We start from the raw sequence: 24,815 nt of genomic DNA, 5'->3' as shown, positions 1-24,815 counted from the left end.
ATATTTTTAAAAGTATTTGTGATGCTAGTGGTTGTATTATTTGGGATCTATCGCATCCCAGAACTGTCCCAGACTATGTTTGGAATATTTATTTATCGTACAGAATATAATATGTCAACATTGTACTATGGGGGATAGTAGATTGACATAGGCTAGTGCTTTTGCTGTTCGTTAGGCCTACTCATCTTGTTGGCTGASGAAAAGTAAATGTGGACAATTCTTCCAATTTCTTCAAAATGCACCTCGGARTTGGATAAGGAAGCACGCAGTTGCGTCGCCGATGTGTGAAAGACCAGATCACGTGATGGAGAGCCATGTGAGTGAGAAGGGCTGCAAAAGGCATGGATTTTTTCAGATCTTCATTAGAGTTGCATCATACAGCCTTACAATGTATTATAAATCAAAACATATAGCTCAACGTTTGTAGAACAACTAAAATTACATGAATAACTATAAATGAAGCATATAGGAGTACCTATTTCTTTGTTAACCTCTCAACACAGAATAGCCACATGTACGCACTCCCTCAAATTGTTTGGAGTTATCCTTTCTATTTTATTCAGCTTTGTTCAATTCTATTCTTTATACTGTGAAATAATATAAAAYAATGCAGCAGAATTCTAAGCAAATCTTGTCTGCTAAATGAACTACTGTAGTCCACTGCCATATAGCATAGCCAGATCAGGATCTATTCTGTTCTTCTGAAATAGACTACATTTTCTTCATATCATGTTTCTTTAGACCTGTCTAAAATAATTAATGGATTTATTGTGAAGGTGTAGACTATATTACATGTATTTATTAGACTTTTTAAAATGTAGATGTTCCAAAGGTCTTCATCAGTGACTTGTAGGCTATGTGTGGAAGCCAGGAGATGCTGGAATGCTTGGAATAAGTCAACACTGTAGCACGCTGGCAATGGTTAACCATGAATAAATTACTGTCTATTTACACTTACGATCTAATGACAATGATTACAAAAAAAACATTTAAAGGCATAAAAACCACTAATTCCTATGATTTACAGTGTTAAATAACTCCAATATGTGAGATTTAAAAGGAAATTGGGAACAAATGCTTCATTCTGTCGTTATAATAACATTGGGAGCAACGTGTGAAAAGGGTTGTGGAAATCTGTTGCAGTTAAGTCGACTACAAAACCCACAATCCAGTGCTCTCTCTCTGGTAAAGCTGGCTAGCCAGCTAGCAAACATAGCTACACACAATAATAACAAAGTCAATATCAGCATGTAAAATAGCTAGCTAGCTGTAAAATGGAAGAAACAAACTGCAATATCAATTTAGGAGTTACATTCTCATCACATTCAACCTGGTAGAGATCGCGTTTCTAGCTCAAAGCTGTGTGAGTCAGGTTGCAAGGGCCCTGCGAGCCTGCAAGCAGGGAAACGAGAGGAGAAAACCRCTTTCCATCATGGTAGTTCAAAGAAGAAAGGATATTAATCTGATGGTGCACTGTGTACTTTGAGGACATTTGAAAGATATACTTTGTCATGGCGATATAGACGGTGTGTTGTAGACATGTATACCATCTATTGGCTTATTTGTGATCTGTAGTGCAGGTAATTGTTTTAAAACCAAATGTGATAAATGTTTGTTATCCCCTATCTCCAGTGACAATGACATAGCACGTCACATTCCATTTCTAGGGTGGATTATCCCTTTAAAGAAATGTAGAACCTATTTCTCAATGCCAGAAATGCTATAATAGTAACTTAGAGCACCCAAAGAAAACATTCCCAAAATACACACTCTTAAATCAATTGTTATAATATTGTAATGTTGTTTAAAAAGTTGGATTTGAAGTTTTATCCAAATCAGCACAAACTTCAGAAACAATCCCACAACACCCCGAGGTCAGCATCACACAAACTTGTTTTGTACTTATATTTGTATTGTTTTCATATAAGCCCTTTTGGGTTTCCAACCACACCTGCACACCRTTTTTAACAGTTTTTTAATCTGTGCCGTTTTGTCTTTCACTTGTTATCTTTGATGCGAATAAATAAAACCTAATGAAAAACTTTGTGGGATACATTTGTGAGAATAAGGCAGGTGGATTGGGCGTCTACTCGTCAATATTCAGCAAGAAGTTACTTTCCCTACCATCAACGTGGCTTTTAAAGCATCTCAAACCGACTGCAGCACCAGTAGAGACATAGCATTATCAAGGGCTTCAGTGAGCATGGAAGAGAACCGGGTAAGTGAAAGAGCTAGCTTGCTACCTCTATGCTAACGTTACCTAGCAATACAGCTACCACATTTAGCTCACGTCTTCCATCTAAATAACACTGATCAAACTAACCAACTGTAAACATGTCTGCCAGCTGTTGGTAGCTAACTACTGGTGCTGTCATACTATAGATAGTACAAGCCTTTGGGAAAAAGTAGTTTCTACGACTGTGGCAAAAACTGTGTGTGTGGATGACTCCTCGGAATTCCAGTAGAATTGTTTATTTTTATTTTACCTTTATTTAACCAGGTAGGCCAGTTGAGAACAAGTCCTCATTTACAACTGCGACCTGGCCAAGATAAAGCAAAGCAGTGCGACAAAAACAGCACAGAGTTACACATGGGATAAACAGACGTACAGTCAATAACACAATAGAAAAATCTACATACAGTGTGTGCAAATGTAGTAAGATTAGGGAGGTAAGGAAATAAATAGGCCATAGTGGCGAAATAATTACAATTTAGCAATTAAACACTGGAGTGATAGATGTGCAGAAGATTAATGAGCAAGTATAGATACTGGGGTGCAAAGGAGCAACAACAACAAAACAATATGGGGATAAGGTAGTTGGGTGGGCTATTTACAGATGGGCTATGTACAGGTGCAAAGATCGGTAAGCTGCTCTGATGGCTGGTGCTTAAAGTTAGTGAGGGAGATATAAGTCTCCAGCTTCAGTGATTTTTGCAATTCGTTCCAGTCAGTGGCAGCAGAGAACTGGAAGGAAAGGTGGCCAAAGGGGGAGTTGGCTTTGGAGGTGACCAGTGAAATATACCTGCTGGAGCGCGTGCTACGGGTGGGTGCTGCTATGGTAACCAGTGAGATGAGATGAGGCAGGGCTTTACATAGCAAAGACTTATAGATAACCTGGAGCCAGTGGGTTTGACAATGAATATGAAGCGAGAGCCAGCCAACGAGAGCATACAGGTMGCAGTGGTGGGTAGTATATGGTGCTTTGGTGACAAATCGGATGGCACTGTGATAGACTACATCCAATTTGCTGAGTAGAGTGTTGGAGGCTATTTTGTAAATGACATCGCCAAAGTCAAGGATCGGTAGGATAGTCAATTTTACGAGGTAATGTTTGGCAGCATAAGTGTAGGATGCTTTGTTGTGAAATAGGAAGCCGATTCTAGATTTAATTTTGGAATGGAGATGCTTAATGTGAGCCTGGAAGGAGAGTTTACAGTCTAACCAGACACCTAGGTATTTGTAGATGTCCACATATTCTAAGTCAGAACCGTCCAGAGTAGTGATGGACGGGCAGGTGGGCGCGGGCAGTGATCGGTTGAAGAGCATGTATTTAGTTTTGCTTGCATTTAAGAGAAGTTGGAGGCCACGGAAGGAGTGTTGTATGGCATTGAAGCTCGTCTGGTTTGTTAACACAGTGTCCAAAGAAGGGCCAGAAGTATACAGAATGGTATACAGTCTGCGTAGAGGTGGATCAGAGAATCACCAGCAGCAAGATCAACATCATTGATGTATACAGAGAAAAGAGTCAGCCCGAGAATTGAACCCTGTGGCACCCCCATAGAGACTGCCAGAGGTCCGGACAACAGGCCCTCCGATTTGACACACTGAACTCTGTCTGAGAAGTAGTTGGTGAACCAAGCGAGGCAGGCATTTGAGAAACCAAGGCTGTTGAGTCTGTCGATAAGAATGTGGTGATTGACAGAGTCGAAAGCCTTGGCCAGGTCGATGAATACGGCTGCAMAGTATTGTCTTTTATCGATGGCGGTTATGATATATTCGGACCTTGAGCGTGGCTGAGGTGCACCCATGACCAGCTCGGAAACCAGATTGCATAGCGAAGAAGGTATGGTGGGATTCGAAATGGTYGGTGATCTGTTTGTTAACTTGGCTTTCAAAGACTTTAGAAAGGCAGGGTAGGATAGATATAGGTCTGTAGCAGTTTGGGTCTGGAGTGTCACCCCCTTTGAAGAGGGGGATGACCGTGGCAGCTTTCCCATCTTTAGGGATCTCAGACGTTACGAAAGAGAGGTTGAACAGGCTAGTAATAGGGGTTGCAACAATTGTGGCGGATAATTTTAGAAAGAGAGGGTCCAGATGGTCTTGCCCAGCTGATTTGTAAGGGTCCAGATTTTGCAGCTCTTTCAGAACATCAGCTATCTGGWTTTGGGTRAAATGGAGAAATGGGGGAAGCTTGGGCAAGTTGCTGTGGGGGGTGCAGAGCTGTTAACCGGGGTAGGGGTAGCCAGGTGGAAAGCATGGCCAGCCGTTGAAAAATGCTTATTGAAATGATCGATTATCGTAATGTATCACTAGCCACTTTAAACAATGCAACTTCATATAATTTTTTCATACCCTACATTACTCATCTCATATGTATATACTGTACTCTATACCATCTACTGCATCTTGCCTTCTTGATGTAATGTATCACTAACCACTTTAAACAATGCAACTTCATATAATGTTTTCATACCCTACATTACTCATCTCATATGTATATACTGTACTCTACTGCACCTTGCCTATGCAGTTCGGCCATCACTCATTTATATATTTTTTTATACATATTCGTTTTCATTCCTTTACACTTGTGTGTATAAGGTAGTTGTTGTGGAATTGTTAGGTTATATTACTTGTTAGATATTACTGCATAGTCGGAACTAGAAGCACAAGCATTTCGCTACACTTGCATTAACATCTGCTAACCATGCGTATGTGACAAATAAATTTGATTTGATTTTTGGCAATGAGGCAGTGATCGCTGAGATCCTGGTTGAAGACATTGTATTCTGACATCTGCTATGGGCTAGGGCATCTCGAAGATACAGTGCTTTCATAAAGTATTCACACCCCTTTACTTTTTCCACATTGTGTTGTGTTACAGCCCGAATTAAAAATGGATCACATTTAGATTAATTTTTCACTGGCCAACACACAATACCCCATAATGTCAAAGTGGAATTATGTTTTTCAAAAGTTTTACAAATTAATAGAAAATGAAAAGCTGAAATGTCTTGAGTCAATAAGTATTCAACCCCTTTGTAATTGTTGTTATTGCAAGCCTAAATAAGTTCAGTAGTAAAAATTGGCTTAGCAAGTCAAATAAGCATAATAGTGTTTAACATGATTTTTGAATGACTACCGAGCAGTCGGGCAGTGAATTTCAAACACATATTCAACCGCAAAGACCAGGGAGGTTTTCCAATGCCTCACAAAGGGCACCTATTGGTAGACGGGTAAAAAGCTTTTAAAAAAAGCAGACATTGAATATCACTTTGAGCATGGTGAAATTATTAATTACACTTTGGATGGTGTATCAATATACCCAGCCACTACAAAGATATATGTGTCCTTCCTAACTCAGTTGTTGGAGAGGAAGGAAACCGCTCAGGAATTTTACTTTGAGGCCAATGGTGATGTTAAATGCTGTGATAGGAGAAAACTGAGGATGGATCACCAACATTGTAGTTACTCCACAATTCTAAACTAAATGACAAAGTGAAAAGAAGGAAGCCTGTAGAGAATACAAAATATTCCAAAACATTCATCCTGTTTGCAAAAAGGCACTAAAGTAACACTGCAAAAAATGTAGCACAGCAATTTACTTTTTATCCTGAATACAAAGTGGGCAAATCCAATACAACACATTAATGAGTACCACATCTTCATATTTCCAAGCAAGTGGTGGCTGCATCATGTTATGGGTATGCTTGTAATTATTAAGGACAGGGGAGTTTTTCCAGGTTAAAAAAGAAACGKAATGGAGCTAAGCACRAGCAAAATCCTAGAGGAAAACCTGGTTCAGTCTGCTTTCCAACAAACACTGGGGGATGAATTAATCTTTCAGCAGGACAATAACCTAAAACACAAGACCAAACATATACTGGAGTTGCTTATCAAGAAGACAGTGAATGATCCTGAGCGGGCAAGTTGCAGTTGTGATTTAAATCTACTTGAACATCTATGGCAAGACCTGAAAATGGTTGCTCAGCAATGATCAACAACCAATTTGACAGCGCTTGAAGAACTTTGAAAATAATAAATGGAAAAATGTCAAGGTGTGGAAAGCGCTTAGAGACTTACCCAGAAAACCCCACAGCTGTAATCGCTGCCAAAGGTGCTTCTACAAAGTATTGATTCAGGGGTATGAATACTTATGTAAATTAKATGTTTCRGTATTTTWAAAAATGTTGCAAAAATGTCTAAAAACAYGTTTTCACTTAGTCATTATGGGGTATTGTGTGTATATGGGTGAGACAATAAATCAATTGAATCCATTTTGAATTCAGGCAACAAAATGTGGAATAAATCRAGTGGTATGAATACTTTCTGAAGGCACTSTATTCGCTACACTGGACTGATGGCATATTTTAGAAACGGAATATGKAATATGTTGGGCCTGCGCGTTGTGAGGGCTGCACACTGCGGTAATTGAATCTGTGGCTCCGGGGGACTTTTCTAAACGGCCTGCTAGGTGCAGGCTACACTGAAATGCGATGCTCCGGCCATGGATCCGATCGCGGATCTGCTGGTATTTCTGAGAATCCCCGGAGCCAGGCTGTCTTTGGATGGGTGGATTTTGGATTTTGCTTAATGGGAAAGTGTTTTTTTATTTTTTATCTTTGGATCGATGTTGTCACAGTTGCTTCAAAGTTGAAGAGGCAGCAGCTAGCTTTAGCTTGATATAGCTAGTTCTCTTCCTCCGTTTCTGAATGAATTTGTGGCTATTTYTTTCTAGCTGGCAAAATAAGTGAGATAGATTTGGTTTGTGTACTGCCATATGTCGATAACACAGCTAAGTTTGTCACTGGTATAGGCTAATAAATATCCCAAGCCTAGCCAGCTAGACAGTGACAGCCACAAGCTAAAACTGGGGAGAGAGGGAGGAGAGAATTCACTTTCTGTTTCATTTGCTGCTGGTTTGCTAATGTTAACTCAAATCATTTTTTGCCACATGTAATTGACGAAATTAGATTTTAAATGTGCCAATACCTTGTGAATATTTTTGAAAAATCTCACAGCCGTTTCCATACTAAAGATGAAGTGCCACTTGATCACCAGCTTACCATGTACACTAGTCTACAGGCAATGCGTTCCTCCACTGTGTGAGTCATAGAAATTACAATCTTGCGTTCGGTAGTTTCCGGCAATCATTTTTCAAATTAGAAAAAGTTAATATACAGCACCAACTACATAAATATCTGATATGGTCTATTATCTGCTACCTGAACTTTTACAACAAATTAATTTAAGAAAAAACAAGTATTGCTGTTTAGGAATACGTTTGTTTAATTAGAGATCTGGGTTGAGTTTAAAACGGCATGTCTGTTATCATTCACATCCTGCTATCTATCAGTCTTCATCCCTCTTCACTCAGCGTTCCCTCTCTTCTCAGTTTCTCCCACTATGCCCTCTCTCCCTCTCACTCATTCCCTCTCTTACTCTATCTCACTTTCTGCAATGAGTTCTCTCTATCTCCCTCCCCTCTTTCCCTGTAATCAACCCAGTACTAATGGCTTATTCTTTCTGCTCCAGCAGCCACATCCCACTTGTTTATTTCCCTCCACTCATAAATCTGGAGGCGCTAAAATGTTACCGTTATAATCACAGGTAATTATCAGACACCCTCTCTCTCCATTCCTCCATCTCTCCTTCACTCTCTTACCTCCACCTCTATATGAAACAGCCATCCCATTGCAAAGTTCTCTGTAACTCTCACTGATGTGGGATTCAAGTGTTTCCAGTTTGTGTACAGTATGTGTAGGTTAAAGACATGCTCCGGAACTTTGGCGACTACGAAGTATTTTTAAACCTCCCACTTTGGGCTGGATGTGTCAATGCATAGTTCATACATGCATAACATATGAGCAGAATTATTGTTTTACCTCAACTAGCTATGAAATCCCTAGTGTGAAATCCCTAGTGTGAAATCCCTAGTGTGAAATCCCTAGTGTGAAATCCCTAGTGTGAAATTCCTAGTGTGAAAGCAACTTTTTGCTGGAAACTGTTGTGCTGTGCCATTTTCCCTACATTCCCACCCGTGGGCCAACATACTACCAATTCCAGTTCAACCAATGAGCTTCAGCCCCTCGCCATGCGAGTGACAGCTAGCAAGAGGCATATCATGCACAAACAGCAGAGCGAGAGAGACGTGCATATATCTGCACCAGTGGAGGCTGGTGGGAGGAGCAACAGGACGGCTCATTGTAATGGCTGGAATGGAATAGGTGGAACGGAGTCAAACATGTRGTTTCCATCTGTTTGATGTGTTTGATACGKTTCTATTTATTCCATTGCAGCCATTATAATGAACCCGTCGTCCTATAGCTCCTCCCACCAGCCTCCACTGAAGTGCACATGTGAGACGTACTAATTTTAGGGGACCACTTTTGGCTCGTGAGTGCTAATTTCAGAACTACTGGCTCAAAAGTACACATAGGTACCAGAGAATCTCTTTAATAAAGCACCAGCAGTGTGTACTGTATGTGTAGGTTAATAAAGCTCCAGCAGTGTGTACTGTATGTGTAGGTTAATAAAGCTCCAGCAGTTGTACTGTATGTGTATGTTAATAAAGCTCCAGCAGTGTGTACTGTATGTGTAGGTTAATAAAGCTCCAGCAGTGTGTACTGTATGTGTAGGTTAATAAAGCTCCAGCAGTGTGTTACTGTATGTGTAGGTTAATAAAGCTCCAGCAGTGTGTACTGTATGTGTATGTAATAAAGCTCCAGCAGTGTGTACTGTATGTGTAGGTTAATAAAGCTCCAGCAGTGTGTACTGTATGTGTAGGTTAATAAAGCTCCAGCAGTGTTACTGTATGTGTAGGTTAATAAAGCTCCAGCAGTTGTGTACTGTATGTGTAGGTTAATAAAGCTCCAGCAGTGTGTACTGTATGTGTAGGTTAATAAAGCTCCACGTGTGTACTGTATGTGTAGGTTAATAAAGCCAGCAGTGTGTATGTATGTGTAGGTTAATAAAGCTCCAGCAGTGCTACTGTATGTGTAGGTTAATAAAGCTCCAGCAGTGTGTACTGTATGTGTAGGTTAATAAAGCTCCAGCAGTGTGTACTGTATGTGTAGGTTAATAAAGCTCCAGAGTGTTACTGTATGTGTAGGTTAATAAAGCCAGCAGTGTGTACTGTATGTGTAGGTTAATAAAGCTCAGCGTGTGTACTGTATGTGTAGGTTAATAAAGCTCCAGCAGTGTGTACTGTATGTGTAGGTTAATAAAGCTCCAGCAGTGTGTACTGTATGTGTAGGTTAATAAAGCTCCAGCAGTGTACTGTATGTGTAGGTTAATAAAGCTCCAGCAGTGTGTACTGTATGTGTAGGTTAATAAAGCTCCAGCAGTGTGTACTGTAAGTGTAGGTTAATAAAGCGTCAGCAGTTGTACTTGTATGAGTGTAGGTTAATAAAGCTCCAGCAGTGTGTACTATATGTGTAGTTAATAAAGCTCCAGCAGTGTGTACTGTATGTGTAGGTATAAAGCTCCAGCAGTGTGTACTGTATGTGTAGGTTAATAAAGCTCCAGCAGTGTGTACTGTATGTGTAGGTTAATAAAGCTCCAGCAGTGTGTACTGTATGTGTCAGGTTAATAAGCTCCAGCAGTGGGTGTACTGTATGGTAGGTTAATAAAGCTCCAGCAGTGTGTACTGTATTTGTAGGTTATAAAGCTCCAGCAGTGTCTACTGTATGTGTAGGTTAATAAAGCACCAGCAGTGTGTATGTATGTGTAGGTTAATAAAGCTCCAGCAGTGTGTACTGTATGTGTAGGTTAATAAAGCTCCAGCAGTGTCTACTGTATTGTGTAGGTTAATAAAGCCCAGCAGTGTGTACTGTATGTGTGGTTAATAAGCTCCAGCAGTGTGTTACTGTATGTGTAGGTTAATAAAGCTCCAGCAGTGTGTACTGTATGTGTAGGTTAATAAAGCTCCAGCGTGTTAACTGTATGTGTAGGTTAATAAAGCTCCAGCGAGTGTACTGTATGTGTAGGTTAATAAAGGCCCAGCAGTGTCTACTGTATGTGTAGGTTAAATAAGCACCAGCAGTGTGTACTGTATGTGCAGGTTAATAAAGCTCCAGCAGTGTGTGACTCACCCACTCCTGCTGTATGAGGCTGACAGCCTTGATGGCCTTGGAGAGATTCCTACAGGCCAGGATCACATGGGCCCCATGGAGGGCAAACGACTTGGCTGTCTCAAAACCTACACACAGAGAGGAGGTAGCAACAGGGGTAGGGAGAGAGGGAGAGAGAGATGTTTACACAGATCCACAAAAAAWTTGAAAACAAACCCAATTTTGATAAACTCCCATATCTATTGGATGAAATACCACAGTGTGCCATCACACTGTGGTATTTGTGACTTGATTTGTGACTTGTTGCCACAAGAAAAGGGCAACCAGTGAAGAACAAACATCATTGTAAATACACCCCATATTTATGTTTATTTGCACATCGTTACAACATTTGAAATGTCTTTATTATTTTGGAACTTCTGTGAGTGTAATGTTTACTGTTCATTTTTATTGTTTATTTCACTTTTGTTTATTATCTAGTTCACTTGCTTTGGCAATGTTTCCCATGCCAATAAAGCCCTTGAATTGAATTGAATCGAGAGGAGGGGGCATGGAAGAGGGGAGCAACAGAGGGAGAGAAGATGGAGACAGAGAGAGGAGGGAGACGGAGGGAGTAATGCTTTAAAGATAGGTTATTTTGCGAGATAATTTGGAGATACTCAGGGAAATTGACTGTGAAGGGGAATAAGATGAGTTAGAAATTATATTAAACATAGATATGGATTCTATCACTGAGGAGGAAGCCAAAGGGTCTACTAGGGAAAGTTAATCATGTCTCTGTGAAGTGATGAAACTGATTGAATTAATGTGGTTCAGGACTTCACCCACTAGTCTCTGATACAGTTATAGGAAACCAAGCACACACCATTTCAGAAGTTATCCTTATCCACTGACTGAGAGAAACATGGAGATGSATATTGGTTGCAGTGATAATGCCGTATCAGTTCTGCTAGCAATAATAATAATAATAATGATGTTGATGATTAGGTTAACTACGGTAGTTATAGAGAAGACAACTAGAAAATCTGAACCATTCGACTGACTTGAGAAAAACTTCCATATAAAACCTTGGTGTGATATTCTAGCACTTCAAAGACTGACTGATAAAGACATTTACTACATCAAAAGAGTGGTTCTGATAGAAACTGGATTTATCAGTACAAGACTACTTCACGACTCCATCCAAATCATGTAGTCACGATAAAACGGACAAAAAAAACAAGATAGAGACAGAAGTTAATTTCCAAATTGCCAGTCTAAATGGGTCATTTCAACCCAGAGGTAGAATTCATTTACGAGATTAACTTTTCCTTAAATCATGTTTTTATTTCCTAACTTTCCCATCCGTGGATGTTGATATTAACAGTGTGCTATAAACCGTTCAGCATCCACTCAGTGGTACACTATCTCAATCATTTATACATCTTTAATAAACAGAAACACACACACACGGCATGCGCACACACACACAGACAGAGTGGTGAGTGACAGGCCGGTAGGGCAGGTTGATGCCCGCTAAGTGGTTGTGACAGAGAGGAGCTAAGAGAGGGAGTGGCAGACAGCCAGTGTCACAGCCAGCGTGGATTAAAACCAAACAGTAATTAGATTAGGTCTTAATCTGATTTTCATTAAACGGAGAACTAGGAGGCCTAATTGTGAGTGGTGTGTTAGAGTAATATCTATTAAAACTGCAAAATTGGAGTGGGATTTGAAGGTCTCGATGACACCTTATTAGGTGTAATGGAAAATGCGCCGCAACGCGTCCCCTCGCAGGAAAAGGACAGGAACATAATAACAAAATGAAAGAAGAGAAAGTGTTGCACTTTGACTTTGAGAAAATTGTAAATAAACACTTTTTAAAATGTTTTTGAACAGGCATAATTTTACATACCAAGTATCACAGAGCCTTGACACAAACATTTTCTYGCTCTCTCAGACTAGTTTTATAGTTGTTCAAATACCCCAACCAGTTCAAATACTAATATGTCAAATGGGAATGTTTGTCAAACAAAACATCTGATTTACCCTACATTATACAATGAACCAGACAGCAACAAACCCAAGGTTCTACTCATATTTACAAAGAATAAACAGCAGTCAGAACAGGAGGGCAGACATGCCTGCTACAGCTTAAACAATGATTATTCCATCCWTTCTAAATTGGACAAGAACACTGGCAGCTGGGTAAACAATGCCACCCCACACTCACTTGTTGTGTGTACCAAGCATGAAAGTGAAATTAATCGACACCAGTGTTTTCCATAATGGAGTACAAATTAGAATATGACAACAACAACAATATGGGCGAGGGAGCTGTGTTTTCTTCATGACAAATAACAAGGGCTTGGCATTAATTGTGAAATAACGAGAGTGGCGTTGGTTTACAAAGACTCCCCACCCTCAAGCCTGTGTTTCCTGTACGGAGGTGGTGTGGAGATTAGTTCCTGGTCAGGTGAACAACAGGGGGAGGTTATTTAGCGTTCCACTCAGACTGTAGAACATGACAGGAGGTCAGGCTCGGGTATGTTCAACTCAGGGATAATGAGAGGCCTACTCAACAGTAAGCGTTTAGACTTGGGAAAGACACACCACACTCTTAGGGCTGGTTTCCTGGACCCAGATTAAGACTACTTCAGGATTAAAAAGCATTTTCAATGGAGAATCTTCATTGAAAATGCTTATAATCCAGACTAGATCACTAGGAAATGAGGTCCAGAGAGTTACAGCAACTTTTCTCACTTTGAAGGTCCACAGCATCCATAAGTAAAATACTGTATTATTGTACAATCATTGAAAAATCTCTATAAAGCAGTGGATGGATGCTCTGCATGGTACATTAGGATCCTGGCCATCCTGATATCCCCAATAATGAGTGTGATTTAACGCTCTGTTTGTCCTGCGAGGCCCAATGCCCCTCTCCGTATTTCCTCCATACACAGGTGTATTGGCTCAGCCTAATGAGATCATTACCAGTAAACCTGTTTATTTGGCAAATGGAAAGCATTTTACTACAATGAACTGTGTTGATTTGGGCAAACAGAGCTAAAATCAGATCATTAAAACCSACAACGGTAAACATGTTTATTTGGCGAACAGATAACCTCCCTTGCCAGAAGATTCAGACCCTACCGTTATTCTTGTTTACACTGAGCTGCACTGAAGAAGTCGGAAGCACTGGTCTATTTACCATTAGGCAGAAGAGGCGATTGCCTCACACCATCAAGGGGCCTCATGATCTGGGCATAAAAAAATAGATACAAAAAGAATAATTTCTCAGCTTGAGGTCTTCTCATGCTCCGCTGGTTACATAATAAATAAGTCATAAAACAATCCCCATCAAAATCTGTCTGTCTAAGATAGAGAAATATTTTTTGGGCTACGTCTCAATTCCCCGCATCCGCCGATGTCGGCGGTGGAAGGTGGCCGAGCTACATCAGTATTTGTCAGGCCAGGAGACATCCCGAAAATCGGTCTTCTCACGAAAACATTGGTAGCGTACGAACGGTTTGGGCTACACAATTATATGACCCTCTATGGAAAGATGAGACTTACGAACGATGGTGTTCTCCGTTTTTCTCTATGACYCCCACAAGTGTCACTAGACTCATCTGAAGGTACCGGGCTGAAAAATGAATGGAAGTGAATATGGCATTTCCACGTTAAAATATTATAAAAATAATTCTGAGCTTTCTTCTCTCTCTCTCTCACATACAGAACAGACACTTCAAAACATACTTCCTTTTGATAACATTTTGGACTGTTTTTCCATGTATGAATCTGTTATTAAATGCGTTTCTATGGGCTAATAGCGATAAGGCCAAATTCAATGTTTCATCAAATATATATATATTTTTATATCTAAAATTCCAAATCAAATAGCTAAATGATCCTTGGTATCTTTAAACAATTCCATACGTTAGCTTAGTAGAAACCCAGCCCTTAGACTAGGGGCAGGCACGTGCACATGCCCCTTCCAGTCTCCAAAGGACCCCAAAATGATTTTTTTGTATACATTCTTTGTCATTGTTGTTCGGAATTCACTGCCCGCAAGTTGTCATCAAGTTCACCCCCCCATCCCCACCCCCACCCCCAACCCGTCCGTTGGTTGGTTGCGCCTGTTGATCTGCCCTGTACAGCGCTCACATGCGCCCGGTATCCAAACATGCATGGCTTGAGAGATACGCTCACCATTCTAGTGTGTGTAGCTAGATACCTGGTTTAAATATGAACACTACTGCCACAGCAGCATACCATTGATAACACTTGATTTAGCCTACAGCATCATCAATATTTGGTCTGCTTGGCTGATACGCGCAGCAGAGAGAGACAAAACGACAGAGGTAAATTACTAATCAGTAAAAGAAATGGAGCTAGCTAACTAGCAGATTTACATCAATCATCAATATCAATGACCAGCTGATAGCCCAGCCTCTTTTCCCCATGTCAATCATGTCTTTAGGATGCACTGTTACTAGCTTGCTTACAATTTGTGGTGATGAGTGAGAGTGTTGTGAAATAAATAGACCAATGCTCAAAAATGTAAGCATCGTCTCTACAGAGTCAGTTGGTTATGAATTTTGACATATGAATTATGAAAGTATTGTATTTTTTCAAGCGGGAGGTGGCCTTTTTTCATTTTGAGCACCTGCACCCTGAAAGGTCTGTGCACGGCCCTGACTAGGGGAATACAATAAGCATTTCTTTGGTAAAAGACAGGTGCTGCTGATAATACTGCCATTGTTGTCAAGGCAGAGGACATTTGTGGCCCATGTGTATGTGTAGCCAATGTACTGTACTTGATGCTGTCTGGACATAAAATGATAGCATGTCATACTCTTTCTGTCCAGACAGCATCAGATATATGGGCTACATACAGTAAGACAGAGGGGCGCTGTTTTGCTCGCTCAGATGCTTACTCCGGTGAGATAGTTTCAGCCACTTGTGAATTGAATGGCAATCATGGTTACATTAAGACACTGTGAAGCCAGCGCGAGATATTGGTTCAGAAAACTTACCTCAATGCAGGGATGGGATATGCCACTGTACTCCAAACTGTACCTATATCCAAAACTAGCAGTATTTGAAGCTTCTCGACAGAGCAGTGTGGATAAAGGTGAAATTAGGAAAACAGTGGCATATCTCATCCCTGCATTGAGGTGAATTTTCCGACCCATATCTCGGCCGTCTCCAAGGTGTCTTAATGTAACCATGATTGTGTTCCGACCCCAGCGCAGTGTAAACAAGCGTAACGGTAGGGTCGGTATCTTCTGGTAAATAACCTCCCTCTCTCTAGCCCCCAACTATCTCGTGCTCCTTCTCTTTCTCTACCATATCAACATTGTACAACATAATTCTTCACACCCCAACACCAGTCCACTAACAGTGTCAACTAAAAAGGTTTACACTCATTCTCTCGCTCTATAGAGAACTTCCACCTGCTCTAATGAACACTCAGCTCTCCCCAATTCCTAACTATTCTTACTGCAGTACCTCCTGTGCATCTCAACGATGAATACACCTGTTCCTACTCTAGAGTATTTTAAGCCCCAGAAGACTGGAGAATAGTCCACGCCTGCAATGAGGAGCGCTCTAATTCTCCTCCATTCCAACTGCAGCCTTTCCTTTACTGCCAGGGAGGTGGTGTCACCCCAAAAGTGGGATGTATGGTTTGTAATTACAGCCCAGGTGTAAGTTTCTCTCTCTCTCTCTCTCTCTCTCTCTCTCTCTCTCTCTCTCTCTCTCTCTCTCTCATCAAAATCCCCCCCTACATAGCTTCATCGCCTCATCATCCCCAGACTGTAAACCTGATGGTTCCATAAACTACTTCACTACACACAATAACCCAGTCACCTTTCATTTGATTCCACTGAGGGCTTTAAGCACATATATGTATTCCATCCTTTCTCTCTAACCATTCCAGTTAAATTCTATTAGAACTGTAATCATTATCGAACCCTCTTGGCCTACAACGCAATTCCCTCGCATGTTACAACAGTTTGGGACTGCATTGTGAATTTCATCCAAGGTTAATAAAGTTGAATAATTTGACTAACCAACCATAACTGGTTCTCATTACGTAGCCAATAAACATCTTCCTCAGAGAGGACATGACATGCCAGTTGTAAAACCCTTCCATTTGCTCATTTATAATAACACCAGCCACGTCCAAGGAGACAGGGGACTTTACACAAGAGATTGTCCCACAGTGAAGATGTACACATACACACTCAAGCATGTTTGCACACATACAGTGTATACAGAGACACACACATGTCCGTTGCATCTTGTTATCCTCTACTTCCTCCCAGTCAGTCCCAGCATGAATAATGAATCCCCTCCTTACCAGGYGGTGGGCTTAACACATGGCTGGGCCACTCTTTAAGGGCTCCTTATTCACAAACAGCAGTGGTGCAGTAAATACCAGGGCTTTGCTGCCAATTTAATGGCAGTTATGCTTAACAAATCTGCCTCAATCTAATGCTCACTCACAAAGCCTGGCTATGGGCTTAACCTGCACACTGAGCCTCCCTCCTGTCCCCTCCCTCTCTCTCTCTCTCCGCGACTGGCTGCATCAGTTTAGTGAGCTGTCCTTCCAGAGAGAGGAGAGAGCAGGCCTAGCTCATAATCCACACAACACAACACAGGGATCAACAAAAACACCGAACAATAACACTCTTTCATGAATAACAAATAACATTCAAAGACCTAAAACGCCAAGGGAATGATGTTTAGAGATAGGATGATCATATTATACACTACCGTTCAAAAGTTTGGGGTCACTTAGAAATGTCCTTGTTTTTGAAAGAAAATCACATTTCTTGTCCATTAAAATAACATCAAATTGATCAGAAATACAGTGTAGACATTGTTAATGTTGTCAATGACTATTGTAGCTGGAAACGGCTGATTTTTTTTATGGAATATATACATAGACGTACAGAGGCCCATTATCAGCAACCATCACTCCTGTGTTCCAATGGCACATTGTGTTAGCTAATCCAAGTTTATCATTTTAAAAGGCTAAATGATCATTAGAAAACCCTTTTGCAATTATGTTAGCACAGCTGAAAACTGTTGTTCTAATTAAAGAAGCAATAAAACTGTCCTTCTTTAGACTAGTTGAGTATCTGGAGCATCAGTATTTATGGGTTCGATTACAGGTTCAAAATGGCTGGAAACAAGAATAGACTGAATCTCATCAGTCTATTCTTGTTCTGAGAAATGTAGGCTATTCCATGCAATAAATTGCCAAGAAACTGGAGATCTCGTACAACGCTGTGTACTATTCCCTTCACAGAACAGTGCAAACTGGCTCCAACCAGAATAGAAAGATGAGTGGGAGGCCCCGGTGCACAACTGAGCAAGAGGACAAGTACATTAGAGTGTCTAGTTTGAGAAACAGCTGCCTCACAAGTCCTCAACTGGCAGCTTCATTAAATAGTACCCGCAAAACACCAGTCTCAACGTCAACAGTGAAGAGGCGACTCCGGGATGATGGCCTTCTAGGCAGAGTTGCAAAGAAAAAGCCATATCTCAGACTGGCCAATTAAAAAGAAAATATTAAGATGGGCAAAAGAACACAGACACTGGACAGAGGAACTCTGCTTAGACAGCCAGCATCCCGGAGTCGCCTCTTCACTGTTGACGTTGAGACTGGTGTTTTGCGGGTACTATTTAATGAAGCTGCCAGTTGTGGACTCGTGTGGCATCTGTTTCTCAAACTAGACACTCTAATGCACTTGTCCTCTTGCTGGACTGGGGACTGGGGAAAGCTGTTTAGGTACAATTCTCTGCATGTTTAGAGAAACAACTGAGCTAGAGTACCTGTAAACCAGCAATCTAAAAATGTCCTCTATAAAATCTTGAAATTTACCAAACCAAAACCACAAATCATGCAAACAAAAATCTATGTCGTGACAGTGAAATTAAATGTTCTTGAAATCAACTTGATAAAAAATGTATTAATCAAATTGATTAAAATAATAAGAATCCAATAATCCTTTAACCGAAGTCTTATTTGTGGAGCCAGTCATGACGGATATGAATGGGTAGTTGTCTCTACATCTAGTCCTGCTGTAGTGAGACAGAGGGTTGCTAGGACCATAACTAACCATAACTTATCATATTATCAAGTTAATAACAAGACACCACAGAGACCAACAGCCCTCACCTGAACACACACAGGTTCTATAGAGTATCTAGTGTACACATGTAACACTGTATATGGATGTAGATATTTAGTACAAATATATGCTTTGCCTCATTCACATGTTCTATCCTCCCTATTGAAGATATGGCAGAAACAAAACCTTTCACGGTGTAGAGATTGGATGAGAATAGCCAAAACAGGACATGTTCACAGGTGTGAACATGCAGAGGACAAAGTGTTGACAGCTAGCAGGTTTAGTGTTATGAAGAACTAAAAATACAAAGATACTGACGGGCTCTCAAGTTTTTAACAGACTGAACACACACCTCCCCTGGACCATGCAGTACCACTACAAGTATTGCTAACAATATTCTAATTAAGTTAAATAAGTTGTCCTTTGCTGCACCCAGTGATGGTAGCAGTTTAAGGACAAACAGTACAGTGGACCCTTGGCCAGTAAATGTACAGTAACCGTGTAGCGTTAGTCAGCTGGTTGAGTGAAGGAAGGAAAGAACAGGAGCTGTTAATGGGTTTGGATGAGAGGCCTGAGGCAGGATTACAGTCCCTACAGGATCAATGGTACACACATACAGGTGGACCTGAGGACTAGAGGAAAGACTACCTTTACAACACACACACAGAGACAGAGACAGAGACAGAGACTGAGACTGAGACTGAGACTGAGACTGAGACTGAGACTGAGACTGAGACTGAGACTGAGACAGAGACAGAGACAGAGAGAGAGACAGAGACAGAGAGACAGAGACAGAGACAGAGACAGAGACAGAGAGAGAGACAGAGAGAGAGAAGAGAGAGAGACAGAGACAGAGACAGAGAGAAGACGAAGACAGAGACAGAGAGAGAAGAACAGAGAAACAGAGAAGAGACAGAGAGAGAGACAGAGAGAGAGACAGAGAGAGAGACAGAGAGAGAGACAGAGACAGGACAGAGACAAGAAGAGACAGAGACGAGAGAGAGACAGAGACAGAGAGAGAGACGAGACAGAGAGAGACAGAGAAGCAGAGACGAGAGAGAGAGAGAGAGAGCAGCGAAGAGAGACAGTCCACACAAATGAGGTGGAAACTGACCTCCTGCCAATGTATGACCATATTAGAGACACATATTTCCCTCAGATTACACAGACCTACAACGAATTCGAAAACAAATCCAATTTTGAATAAACTCCCATATCTACGTGGTGAAATACCACAGTGTGCCATCACAGCAGCAAGATTTGGGACCTGTTGCCACAAGAAAAATGGCAACCAGTGAAGTGTTTATTTATTTTTCCCTTTTGTACTTTAAACAATTTGCACATCGTTACAACACTGTATATAGACACATTTCTTTATTCTTTTGGAACTTTTGTTTATTATCTATTTCATTGCTTTGACAATGTTTATGTTTCCCAGGCCAATAAAGCACTTTGAATTTAATTGAGAGAGACAGAGGGAAGAAACAGACAGACAGAGAGAAGAAACAGACAGACAGAGGAAGAAACAGACAGACAGAGGGAAGAAACAGACAGACAGAGGGAAGAAACAGACAGACAGACAGACAGACAGACAGACAGACAGACAGACAGACAGACAGAAAGACAGACAGACAGACAGAGGGAAAGAAACAGACAGACAGACAGACAGACACAGACAGACACAGACAGACACAGACAGACAGACAGACAGACAGAGCAAAAGAGAAAGAAAGAAATAAGAAAGAAAGAGAGAAAGAAAGAAAGAAAGAGAGGAGCCAAGGAGGGCCTACAGAAGCAACTAGATCTTCTGCAAAGATTCTGTCAGACTTGGGCCCAGACGGTGAATCTCAGTAAGACAAAAAATAATGGTGTTCCTAAAACAGTTCAGTTGCCATGACAAAAGCTCTATCTAGACACCGTTGCCCTGGAGCACACAAATAATTATACCTACCTCAGCCTAAACATAAACACAACAGGTAACTTCCACAAGGCTGTGAGCAATCTAAGAGACAAGGCAAGAAGGGCCTTCTATGCCATCAAAAGGAACATAAAACTCGACATCCCAAATAGGATCTGGCAAAGCAATACTTCAATCAGTTTTATACAACTGGTGGGTCTAATCCTGAATGCTGATTGGTTAAAACTGCATTCCAGCCAGTGTCTATTCCACAAGTTACCACCGGGTAAATCTATGACGTTAAAATGCCTATTTACTCTGTTCCATCTGACTGTGCAATCCACAGTCTCATCAGCCCAGCCAGGCAATTTATAAACTTGATCTCCACTATAAAAGCATCTAGACATTATCTCACATTTCTTTAAGACTAACATTTCATTTTCACCACGGAGATTTGTATAAACCTTTCGGTCTGTATCTCCAACATTTGCAACATTGTTTCAATATTCAAATTCGATCTCCTGCTGTCCCATAGTAATGAACGTGTCGGAAGTCGGGATGAGACAGACAGGCAGGCAGCATTTCTCAGCCAGTCGAAATCATGAATCTGCTGGCATACTTTTTATGGATATATACAAAAAAAGGTCAAAAGAAACGCAGCTAATTTGCAGTCTTTCCAGCTTCAGTTTGAAATGTTTATGTTACTGTAGCTGTGTTGTTGGCAAACATATTTCCCTCAGATTACACAGATCCACAAAGAATTTTAAAACAGGTCAAACATTGATAAACTCCCATATGTGAAATACCACAATTTGCCATCACAGCAGCAAGATTTGTGGCCATTTGCCATGACAAAAGGGCAACCAGTGGAGTACAAACATTGTAAATACTACCAATATTTATCTGTTTACTTATCTTCCACTATTTCGTACTACAACTACAGTATTTGCACATTGCTAAAACATAGCTGATAATATAACACTTGAAATGTCTATATTTTTTAAACCTTTGAGTGCAATGTTTATTGTTAATTTCTAAGAGTTTTTTGTTGATATTGTTAAATTAGTTTATTCTCACATTTGTTGATTGTTTATTTCACTTGCTTTAGCAATGTAAATCAAATTAAATATAATCAAACTTTATTTGTCACATGCGCCAAATACAACAAGTGTAGACCTTACTGTGAAATGCTTACTTACAAGCCCTTAACCAACAGTGCAGTTCAAGAAGAGTTAAGAAACTATTTACCAAATAAACTAAAGTAAAAAAAAATAAAAAATCAAGTTACACAATAACGAGGCTATATACAGGGGGTACCGGTACCGAGTCAGTGTGCGGGGGTACAGGTTAGTTGAGGTAATTTGTACATGTAGGTAGGGGTGACGTGACTATGCATTGATAATAAACAGTGAGTAGCAGCAGTATACAAACAAACGTTTAAACATATGTTTCCCATGCCAATAAAGCCCCTTTTAAATGAATTGAGAGAGAGAGAGAGAGAGAAAGAGCGAGAAGGTGAGATCGGCTAACAGCGACCATTCATTTCCATTACCGCAATTAAAGACCAAATAGGAGTTCTTACTGGTTTTTAAATGAAAAAGGAGAGAGGGAGAAAAGAAGACTAATGTCGTAAGCTGAGACACACCACATCCCTGTATCGCCTTCCAGCAATATTACTAGAGCCTATTCGGGCCTGTTAACAACACCATACCGCATTACATTTCATGCATAAATGGCCCCATATATGTACAATCCCCATGCATTAAGAGCTAAATTAACACAATAAATAATAGCCAGCTATAGTGACAAATAATTGTCCTCAAATTTCATGTTAAAACAATTCTGTTGTGAACAAATGAAAATAGCCTTGACATTAGGATTGAAACACAACTGATGCAATTTAAATTCCCACTGTGTCTAGTCAATTGGCATAAGCACATTTCACATGTGGACCATGAGGATGTCAAGGGAGCTCGCTGCTGGTGGCAATTACTATTGGCATACTGTTCATTATAGCAGGATAATTCATATTCAGTACACTGGGAGACAAGTGGAGGATAAAGGTTATGTAAATATGTGTTCATTAGGCATTGACACTGCAATACAAACATTACAATTTAGACAATATTTGTAATAATATCAATGGGTTATTTCATTTATAATTGTGTTTGATCATTTTCAATGAAAAACAAGAACCCTATCACAGGGGAAAATAAATTACAGACCGGATGCAATGCATCACGGTTAATCAGAATCAATAGACCAACAGCGAAACTTTGTTAAAATATCAAAGTGTGTTTTTGATACGTTAGATATTCTGTATTTTAAGAGAAACAAGGGGACTGATGAGTGTAAAGATCGGTGTATTATTCAGATCGCCACATTGCACCTGAAAGAGCTTCTGTGCCCTCTTTTGGAGGAATAAAAAACACCATCTCACTCACTGGAAAGTGTCTCGTAAGAAGACTATGTTACAGGTAATAAGCTACATCAGCTTTATCCATTTGACAAAATATGTTTTGTGACAGAAGGCCTATATGTTTTTGCATTTGACAAGTTAATTTTTTCCTGGCAAAAGTTGTTTCTCTCGAATGACTTCCACATGATAGCCAGAGTTTAGCCCTTTATTCTACCCTGTATGCTATCCTTGTTGTTTTGATCCTTCTTGAAAATAACCAGGTACAAACTTGACTGTGTTGCAGAACCTCTGGCCCAAAGTAATATATACTAAAAAGTAATTAAGTGTGGGAAGCTGAGGTAGTGTGCAACTGCATGAGTTCAGTCACGGTCTGAAGTCATTATAAATCTGAAAACAGCAACACTGTTTTACAACCATCTCTAGTGATATACTCACTCCATTTACAAAGCTAGAACTTTAGGAGAGAGGAATGATTTGAATATAAAGACAATTAACGATTTTATGTTTGTTTAATTTTCCTCGCTCTGTCGTTATCTCCCTGCAACTGAAGCGGCGACTGTGGATAAATGTCTGCTACTTGTGTTCATTTACACAGAGAAATACATTTGTTTCCAGGGCCATTATACAGTGAGCCRTGCATTTTCTCCCCACAAATGGCCATCATTCATTACAGTTAACAATGACATCCAATTCAGCTCGGTTAACCCTTCACACTTGTGGGAATTGGCCTGTGCAGCTAGGCCTAAATAGAAATGTTTCTTACAGAAGAAAAGCTTATGCAAAAGCATGGTAGCAATTGAACGGGAACGGTTTGGAGATTATGGGAAAAGTATTAGACTAAAGTTGAGGACACAACTGTTCACCTGACACAAGACTGAATCCAAACATTACACTGTTGATTTTTATGTGCATTTTACATTTACTGTACTTTTCACTGCATTTGTTGATAACGAAATCTAAAAATACTCTGGATACATTCAGTAACATGTTAAGACTATTCCTGGGGAATGTGGGGTAGGTGCAACATAAGATAAAAACATGACAAGGGTTTGAGTGAGAGGACTAACTGGTGTCCAAGTGGCCACACACCTCTCTAAAGTGTGCACAGCTCATAAGTCATTTCAATGCACCTTCATGACTCAAAGAAGTCTTCAACTATAAGGTGCTTTTTTTAACTCTCCTAGCTGTGCCGTTGAGGAACTAGAGCAAGCACACTTGCAGTTTTTTGTTTGGAACACAGCTCACCATCACACAATTACAATTACTATCTGCCATTTTCAACCCGGATACAGGTATGAGTGAAAAGGTGCTACTGACCTTCAATACAATCATGTTGGGTATTAGTGAATGACTTGTTCAGTCTAAGTGTAACATTTCATAATGTTTATGAATGCCTGGTTTTGAGGGGGAYGACAGAGAAGCACTGTCAGGACCGGACAAAAAAATGTGTGGTACAACACCCCCACCTACTGGTGAAATAATGAAGGTGCACTTAACTCTATTGAGGCATAAATAACTTAATTACACACAGGCACATGTGCATACRCACACACAAAACTCACCGATGCCAGAGTTTCCCCCGGTGATGAGGACCACCCTGTCTGAGAGGTCACGACCCTGCAGAATCTCCAGGGCTGCAGTATTCCCATCGTAACGCTTCGGCTTCACTAGCACGTCCTCCACAGTGAACGCCTGCCGCGGGTCAAAGTAGGTCTTCCTCTTGTTAATGTGACTGTTAGTGAAGGGGCAGGGAAATAGGGGAGAGAAAGAGAAAAGGGTGAAGGAGTAGATTGTATGTTGTATTTTTTACCAAATGAAATACCCAAGTTCAGATGAGACAAGACGACACTAAGCTAAGTGGTTGTGCGGATGCTCAAACAGGTCCCTCTCTACCAGAACAAGGCCTCATGAACAGTCTCAGGCAGACAGTGGGGAATAGTTAGGCTGCTCACAGCCATGGGTCTACTTTACACCAGTGGGGAGATTTCAAATCAAATCGTATTTGTCACATGCGCTGAATACAACAGACCTTACCATGAGATGCTTACTTACAAGCCCTTAAACAACAATGCAGGATTTTTTT

General features: G+C 40.5%; 1 protein-coding gene across 1 annotated transcript in view; it reads right to left on the bottom strand.

Annotated features, from left to right (window-relative positions):
• Nucleotides 1-10,314: 10,314 nt before the first annotated feature.
• Nucleotides 10,315-24,815, bottom strand: part of LOC112070905 (WW domain-containing oxidoreductase-like) — a gene marked incomplete at its 3' end in the record, with an annotated part of 23,726 nt that continues 9,225 nt past the window's right edge. Inside the window, exons 4-5 of the mRNA XM_024138357.2 lie at nt 24,295-24,464; nt 10,315-10,421 (exon numbers count right to left, since the gene is read on the bottom strand). Of these exons, the coding sequence (XP_023994125.1) occupies nt 10,315-10,421; nt 24,295-24,464 (277 nt within the window). The remainder of the gene's footprint in view (nt 10,422-24,294; nt 24,465-24,815) is intronic.

The sequence above is a fragment of the Salvelinus sp. IW2-2015 genome, unplaced genomic scaffold (genome assembly GCF_002910315.2).
Source record: "Salvelinus sp. IW2-2015 unplaced genomic scaffold, ASM291031v2 Un_scaffold1454, whole genome shotgun sequence".
NCBI classification, from domain to species: Eukaryota; Metazoa; Chordata; class Actinopteri; order Salmoniformes; family Salmonidae; genus Salvelinus; species Salvelinus sp. IW2-2015.
The sequence above is the reverse complement of the archived record's forward strand: the minus strand, read 5'-3'. Positions and strand labels throughout refer to the sequence as shown.